This window comes from Pyxicephalus adspersus, chromosome 8 (assembly GCF_032062135.1).
Source record: "Pyxicephalus adspersus chromosome 8, UCB_Pads_2.0, whole genome shotgun sequence".
NCBI lineage: Eukaryota > Metazoa > Chordata > Amphibia > Anura > Pyxicephalidae > Pyxicephalus > Pyxicephalus adspersus.
In genome coordinates this window covers 68,117,314-68,126,075 of record NC_092865.1, presented here as the reverse complement: position 1 = coordinate 68,126,075, position 8,762 = coordinate 68,117,314, and the positions used below count along the sequence as shown (strand labels likewise).

Sequence of the window (8,762 nt, the reverse complement as noted above, 5' to 3'; positions counted from 1 at the left end):
GGCCGGGACGTACACACGCACCGTCATCACCGGGAACTCCCCCCGGTGACTCATCGGATGCAGAAGCAGAAAGAAAAAAGAAGACGGAGATCGCAGAGGTGGACAGCGCAGGACCTCGTCGGATCAGGTAAGCGTTGTATTTACTAACTTTCCACAGGTGTTCCAACCCCCGAGTGTGACTCGGGGTTACCACTTTTAACAACTTTTTTCTACCCTGAGTCACACTCGGGGTTACCGCTAGGGAGGTTAAGCCCATGTGACATAGGCAATCTTGTAGAGAATGCCAATTAAGATAGGAAACCAGTGAACCCACTTGCCTCATTCAGGACATCTTTCTTGCTGACCCATAGTGTAGCTTTATTTTGCTGGTTCCATTCAGATGAGTGGTGATATGCAATTTTTTGTCCACAAATTAGAAAATGCTCTACAAGCAGGTATTTTTTATCCTTTTGCTGGCAAGTTGCTGCCAGAGACAGGATTGCTACTCTTGCTAGCCCATTTTCTCATTTAATCCTGTTTGCTGAGTAGCAAATTTGCTTACTAGGTAAAAAAGCAGCTCACTTGCAATATCACTAATCTTGTGTTGCTCTGATCCAGTGCGGTTATATTGGTTACTATCTGCTAAAAGTTAGCAGATTCTTATTACTTAAGTAGTGTAGTATAAAAAGCTGTGCTAATGCTATTTTTGGCCTTTATTTGAACCTTTTGAACAAGTACTAGTGACACATGCTTGCATTAAAAAAAAAAAAAAATTTACTTGAATGCATTTATCAGTCTGTCTAAACTAGGCAGAACTTTGCACTCATCCCCTAAACCTGATGTAAACCCTAAACTTGATGTAAGGCCTATGGAGACTCGAAGCAAACCTGGTCCTCAGAATATTCATTCTTAAGTCTGTGAGTTCTCTAGCATATCACATTCAAATAGAACATGAACTTTGTTTTTTTTTTTTTTTTTTTTTTTTTTAAAACTGATATGAATACACATCAGGTGTGGATATGAATTATTATTGTTGCACCTCAGTGACTAGTTTGTTTCGCACTCAGAGTAGGTTATGATTTCTGACACTAAAACATATTTTGTATATTTATTTTACTATTTTTTTTTTTTTTAAATGGAGATATGCACATTAAAAATGTGCAACTTCAAAATCATTAAAGCTTTGTTTACAGCAGTGGTATGAGTTGCTGCTGTACAGCTATGTATTCACAGAAGCAATATTCAAATCATTTTTTTTATATTTGTTCCTCTTTTTTCAGATGTTAATACATTCTCCACAGAAAACGCATGTGGTGGATGCAAATGGAGAGAAACTCGGTTTGCATGCTGGAAATATGCATAGGTTCCTTGTTAGAATTGGAGAAAATAACAATTTGAAAGGTAAATATTGCAAATCTTTCTGGGATAACTTTCTTGCTGAACTGGCTTTTTTAAGCAGTCGGCAACGGCGGAGCAGAATTGTATTTGCTCATTAGAACTCATTACCCTTTCAAATTTTATTTAAATACCTCAGAAGCACAAAATTCCTATTGTAATATACATATTGGTATTTATTTAGTCTTTTACCTTGGGACTAATTTCCACTTCAATTCTAGTCTTTATTATTGTGACTCTTCTATGTTAAATTGAACGTAATATTAAAAACCACACCTCATGTAAATCAGTATGCCACATGTCAACACCATCACATAGCATATTTTTTGCAAAAAGATAAGAATACCTCTTTAATATATAAAAATATAGCATTTTTTTTTTTTATCTGAGCTTCCCTATATCGCAGCACCCTCTGTAAGTGCATTGTGGGTGTTTGACATTACTGTGACTGGACAGGCTTTATCAGTAAAACACCTCCTAGATTGTAAGCTCTTCGGGGCTCCTTCTCTCCTTCTGTGTCACTCTCTGTATTTGTCTGTCATTTTCAACTCCTATTTAATGTACAGCGCTGAGTAATATCTTGGTGCTATATAAATCCTGTTTTTTATTAGTAGTAATAACTGCAGCAACTAAAATGCAGGAACCCTGCCCTACCCCGAAGAGCTTACATTTTTGAGTTGGGGGGAAGTATCACACAATAGGAGGGGGAGATTAGGAGTGGTTGGAATTAGTAAGTAGTAAAGGTTTTAGGAGACAGAAGAATAAGGGTAGGTGAGTTTTAAAAAATGTGTTTAGTTAGGTTGAGAAATTTTAGTTTTGTCCCTCTTCCAGGGACTTCAGAGACAAACATCCGACTGATAAGATCATCCCTCTGACAATGTCCTGCATATTCAATCTGTGCACATAAAAACATTTTTAGTATATACAGCTTCAAATTTAAAGACTGGCTTAGTGGGTAAAAAATGTAGATTTTATTTGGTAGACTTGCGAAAAGTTTTGATTGAAGTGATGTAAAAAGTGAAGGTATAATTCACCTACAGTTGTTGTTGGTAATTGGCAGGCATCTTTCTTTAACATGACCATTCATTTTGTAGGCGAATGTTCTGCAACCCAAATTGAAGCCATTCAAGATCTTCATCCAGAAAACATGGTAAACTGCAACTTAAGGTTTGAAGATCAGAATATTGACATTCCAGCATCTGAAGTTTTTTCTGCAGCCACTGGTTTCGATGTTGACTCAGGTAAATATAGTTACATTTATTTTAAGGGTCTACAGTGCACCTTGCAATGTATTTTAGTGTTTAGCTGTGCTGGGAGGAAGTTCGTCTAGATTTTTAATAGAATATGAACATCCGCTTCATGGTAGCAAGGCAGGTCTCCACCTAAAGTGTTCTGTTTTTTGAGGAACAACAGAAACACAATTGTTTTCTTATATTTAATTGTTTAGATTGAGCTGGGCTGGTAGAGCTTCAGCATTTATGTTCAAAGTAAACTGGTAATCAAAATGTTTAACTTGGTTATTGCATTTTAATTCCTGCTATATCTTCCATCATTTCACCTAACATTAGGCTGCTTAAATCACAAGGTGAAGGGCAGCCATGAAGATTTAGGATATTTGAATATCATGATTAGATATTGGTTTCAGATAGATCCTGTTTGCAAGATAAAAGGATATTATTTTCAAAGTTCGGACAGTAGGATCCTAGGCCTAATACATATAAGCAGATATTTACTTAAAACAATCAAATCTGAACAGAATTCATCAGCCAACTACTTATGAGACCAGTTTGTTAAAATGATTTCTTTTCATTATTATAATTATTATGAGGCTATATTGTGTGTATGGACCATTGAGTACATCTGTTAGCATTCCAATCCGAAGGACAGACTCTTGTAAACTTGTTTGCAATATTTTGAGACATCTAATTGATTACCAAATGAAACAATTATCGGAGCATTTGATCAAGCCTTATTGTTTTTATTTTGTTGGTCATACTTTGGCAGGCTTCCAGCCCTATAATATAAACAACTAGCAACTAAGCTTTTAGAAACTAGACTAAAGTCTTTATTAAAAGCAGCCAAAGAGAGGCCAGGGATGGCTTGCCTTTAATACCTTTTACTGCCTGTTAGTAATATTATTGGTGTTAATATTATTATTTTGTCATTCTTTGTATCTGCCAGTCTGTAAAAAAAAATGTGCCTGCCACTTAGAGCTTCTTCTATTTCCTTACATTTTGCTCAAGCTGGTATGTCTGTAAAACCAGCAGGTTTCCTAATTATGCTCCTCTGTGATATCTAGGTCACTACATCTGTTCCCTCAGCAGACAGAAGCTTTCACAAGGCCAGCTAAAACAAATCAGCATCTGGGACACATCACTTATTATAACGGCATCCGTCCTGGGAAATAATGTGTACCAGGAGCAGACAAGTGCACACGTTCCTGTCTATCTTGGTTTTTATATCAACCAGAAGGAGCTGCTTTTAAGTAGTCATTTTCCTACCTCCTCAGTTAAGATATTTGGGGCTTTGGAATTGCTGAAAAACCTTGAGGTAAGAGTTGAAGCCAAAATTCCAGTTGTAGAATCTTAAAGTTATGACCTAGAGATGCGTTTAAAAAAGCTAAATTCATAACAGCTAGCCGCCATCCAGAAGTGCACACGTGCTTTTTTTAATACGTTGTATAGGTTGGAGCCAGACTCTAAAGAAGAGGCACTTTAACAAGCTTTCCAGCAGGCATGGTCATTGCTCTTTACCTTCTAGCTCATATATTACTAGAAGGTTTATAAGCCAACAGTAGGTACCATTGTGTTGCAGAGCAGGTATTGGAGCTGTTTAGAATGCTGTAGCTAGAGCGTAATGAAATGGTTTCAATACATGACCTCTAGAAAGACAAGTATAGTGCCTCTTCTTTCTTTTTTTTTTCTATACTGTGGACCATGTAATTTAGCCACAAAAACCTAAAAACATGTATTCCAGCACTTCTAAAACCCTCCTTTGACCTCCCTAGTGGTTCATTTCTTTCCGGTTTTATATGTAAAAGCGGTACATTGTTTTTCACGTACACACGCACCAACGTCACCGGGAACTCCCCCGGTGACTCATCGAATGAAGAAGAAAGAAGACGGAGATTGCGGCACTGGACGGATCAGGCGGATCAGGTAAGCTGTCTATTTACTAACCTTCCATAGGTGTTCTAACCCCGTGTGTGACTCGGGGTTACCACTTGTAGCAACTTTTTTTCTACCCTGAGTCACACTCGGGGTTACCGCTAGGGAGGTTATTGGCTTGTACTAGTTTAATGCTTTTGAATTGACCAGAATCACTTAATATCTTGGAAAAGCACTTCATACTTTTCAACTTGTGAAACAGCTGTATATAAATACAGGGGAAATGTCTGTTTATTCAAATGTGTTCTTTAAAGCAGAACTAAACTCAAAATAAAAAAAAAAACACCTTTAATCCTACAGATCCGTCAGGAGGTTTCTTCGTTTAGGTCGCATGTCACCCCGGTATCCGTCTTCAGCCTGGCCGGGCGTCGCCACCTCCTCTCTTCTTCCTGGTTCTTCTTTCTGCGTCACCTGATCTTGCACTGGGCGAGATCAGGTGACGTAGTTGGGGGAAAAAGATTGCCTAACTCACTAAGCATGCTTGAGGAATTTTTTCCTCCATTAAAGCAGGGGTGTCAAACTCAAATACACACACTCATATACACATATTTAGAATTCTTTTGGGGACCAAAAAAAGGATGTTGTGGGCCAGAGTTTAACTCCCCTGCATTAAAGAAAGGGCTTCCTTGGCGCATGCTCATGACTAGGGCATGCGCAGAAGGAGCAGCAAGCAGTTAAAAGCCTCCCGGGATGAATAATGTAGGTAACCTGAGAGGGTCTAATGATCTTTGATCATTTTTTTTTTTTTTTTTTAAATACAGTGTTTATTTTGAATAAAAGCGTTGTCTTCCCTTTTATATAAAATAAAAATTCTAAGTTTAGGTCTGCTTTAACCTTCTTTCCATGTTTTCAGATGATGCCACACACATTTATGGGGTTTGATAAAAGGGTAATCTGCAGTAACCTATAGCAATCAAGCTCATTTTTATTTATCTTCTTTCTAAAGACAGCCACTAAATATTGATATATAGTCAAATACATGAACTGCTTCCTTTTGAGAAGGGGTGGTCATTTGCAAACGTTTATTATAGAGCCACATGTATCCTAATATACTTTATATCTGATAACCGCTTAATTCTATGAGTGATTAGGGGCTGGCACCAAGAAAACAAGTACAGGTAGTCCCCGGGTTAAGGACATCTGACATATAGACGACTCCTAGATATGCAGGACAGAGCCTTGGAGGGGGGTGGTTTGCACCACTTGCAGAATAAATCTTTTGCTAAACACAGCTGTGACTGAGCTCTTCTTCGAGCTCTTGTAACTCTTTAATGACTAAGACAAACTATGCAGCTGTTTCTTTTTGTATATCAAAGCACAGAAGGTAATGAATGCCTAGGCTCCATAAAGGTTTTTTTGCTTTGGTTGTGTCTAGCTCACAGTGAGGACCATGCTGCCTAATAATAAGTTGGGACAAAACATCTATCCTAATTGCATTTATTAAAATAATGTACCTGTTCCAACTTTCATACAAATTCAACTTAATAGCAAACTTCAGTCCCTATCATGTATGTAACCCGGAACATATATGATAAAAATTTTGTTATTTTTTTAATATATGCTGTTGATATTGGCCTTAAAAATCCCACTACAAAAATTGGTGTTCTTTACCGTATGTTTTTTTTTTCTGGGTTCAATAAGGGATGTGGCCTATGTGATATATAACTCATGTAAAGCCGAAATCTTCTTCTTCTTTGTTTAGTATTTAAAGCAGATATATTATTTACTTACTTGCTGTAATATTCTTTCTGCAGGTGAAAGTAGAATCTTCAATTGTTACCGTCTACCAAAAAGAAAAATATATGGAGGTGCCCAATTCTGTTACATATGAAGTTGGTATAGCTGATGTGCAGGTTTTAAACCGGGGCCCTCTATCTACCTCATTAACCATTTCCAGTTACCTGTCAGATCAAACCATCAACATCCCAATTAGAGTGATTGCATCTACAGGCCCACCTAATGGTATGTAAACTCTATACTATTTTTTCGTTATGTGATAATCTGAACTTTGAGTTTATCCACAAGTATTGGAATAAAAGTATTAGAATAAAAGCATCACAGATTAAAAAAAAAAAAAGGTTTTGTGAGTGAAAGCTGAACATGCAAGTAGAAACTCAACAAGCATCTAGGTGTACATTGTTGACACTTAAACTAGGTTTACATGCTCACATGTCGGTAAATGCTGTTTTCATTGACACCACTGCCACATGCTCATTGTCTTTGTTTCTTTCAGCGCCTTATACCATAAGACAGGGCTTCTTCCAACACTTCCTGAGCTCTTACCAGCTGATATTCTTCACTCTGTTCACATTGTTGGCAGGAGCGGCTATTGCCATACTAGGTAAATTATAGTCATTATTCTAATAAATGTAAATGTCTGTATAATTTTTAATTATTACAGAACTATACTGTTTTGCCCTTTCAGTGTTTTCACCCAGAGAGAATATTAATTATCACCCAGCCTTTGGTCCTGGATCACCACCTAGGCCATAAAATAATAGTAAGTATTTAAAGTGAGTAATCCAATTATCTTGAGAATTACAGTGCATAAGACCAAAATTTATAATGTTGCTTTTTATTCACTGTACATTACCACAATTTACTTAGCTTAGATTTTTAAAGACTGACTTTTAATAGTCAAGGGATGATATATCCTAATGTGCTTGTATGGGCTGCAAGAAAGCTCCACCCTGTGTGGGTCAACACAAAGATTGACTGCCTTTGGTGTATGTGAGTGCAATGATTTTATGTTTGTTTTTCTCACTCTCCTGGTTGCTTTGTCTTTAGTAAGAGTTAAATTTGACCAAAGAATGAATTGGTCTTCCAGATAAATCTTTTTCTTCTTAAGTGTAGCAAAATGTTATTGAAATCATTGGATGGTCCAATGAGGCTAAACCAGTCTGCAACTGCCTTTGTTATAGTGGTAAGTCAAAATTCAAAAATTAAACTGCTTGTATCTTTATTTTAAGGTTTTGCATCAACTTCGTCCCATAATTATTCCACCCCAAGATCTCCATGGGTGGGCAGTCCACGCCCTCAATTATTGAGTCCGGACTATGGTTTCAACTAAGAACTCAGTGATACACCAAAGACCTCAGCTATTTAAATTGTGTGCCTTGAATCTCATAAGTCTCATGCCAAACAGCATGAGACCAATGTTTTATGAAGTTTGCATTGTTTAATGTTTGATTGGTACTGTATTTTATTAGGACTGATTTGGTTTTACTTTTCAAAAATGTCTAGCTTGGATTTATTTTTTTTTAGTTTGTTAGTTTTAATAATGTGTTTTATATAATTTTCCAATCCTTATACTGTTCTTCTTTCCAAGAGAATTATGCATTTTTAACAAAGCAGAATATAGGAAAATGACAGTAACATACCAACCAATCAGAATCCTTTTACAGATTTAATAGTACTCAAAACTCGATTGGTTTCAGTATGCCCTTCATCATTTCTGTTTGTTCTGTTTTATTAAGTAGGCTAGCAAATGACCACTATGATAAAGTTTCTCCTCAGGCTTGCCTTCATTTTCTAATTTTATTGTCTCTGACATTTGAATGATTTCTCTGTGCTCATTACTTCTCTTTACCTCAGGAATATTTTGCAAGGACTAGCAATTGTAGCCTAATAATGTGAGCCTGACTAATTGGAAACAAGTAGATGTGAATTCTGGCCAGTGGTGGTTACATTTACAATACCTGTGGAAATAACAAGCCCATATTTCTCATGGCCACCTATTATTATTATTATTATTATTGTTCTTGGAATATGACTGTGGTATAACAATGTAGTCTTCTGGTTCTTAACACAAATGGAGATTTTCAAAACCATATGGGTAAAGATCTGGGTTTGTGGTAATTACCAAAAATTTTCCTTAAAGACTGAGTTTGTCAACCCTGGATAATGATATAGAAACAAACAGAGAAAAGAAGGATTTTTGGCAAGTATAAGTATTGTATTAAATATTAATGTTCATAACAATACAGAATATTTTCCTCTAGTAAGCCACAATTAAAAGCTTGAGGTGTAGAAAAGACATAAATTCCAGTTTAGGCCCAAAAGGGCGCTATACAGTAGTCATCTAGCATTGTTTAAATACATACAACCATGAAACATACAACCATGAAACAACCATAGGTAGAGATTTGTTCGTGTGGACCATTGTAACTGATGCGTTTCGCCCTATTAGGCTTCCTCAGGGGTAGCGTTGCATCAACGAAA

General features: G+C 36.7%; 1 protein-coding gene across 1 annotated transcript in view; it reads left to right on the top strand.

Moving 5' to 3' along the window:
- Positions 1-7,891, top strand: part of NUP210 (nucleoporin 210) — a 39,824-nt gene extending 31,933 nt beyond the window's left edge. The window contains exons 28-34 of the mRNA XM_072421233.1: positions 1,260-1,380; positions 2,469-2,615; positions 3,674-3,924; positions 6,296-6,503; positions 6,775-6,882; positions 6,967-7,041; positions 7,511-7,891. Coding sequence (XP_072277334.1) covers positions 1,260-1,380; positions 2,469-2,615; positions 3,674-3,924; positions 6,296-6,503; positions 6,775-6,882; positions 6,967-7,034 — 903 coding nt within the window. The 3' untranslated portion in view covers positions 7,035-7,041; positions 7,511-7,891. The remainder of the gene's footprint in view (positions 1-1,259; positions 1,381-2,468; positions 2,616-3,673; positions 3,925-6,295; positions 6,504-6,774; positions 6,883-6,966; positions 7,042-7,510) is intronic.
- The last annotated feature ends 871 nt before the right edge of the window (positions 7,892-8,762 follow it).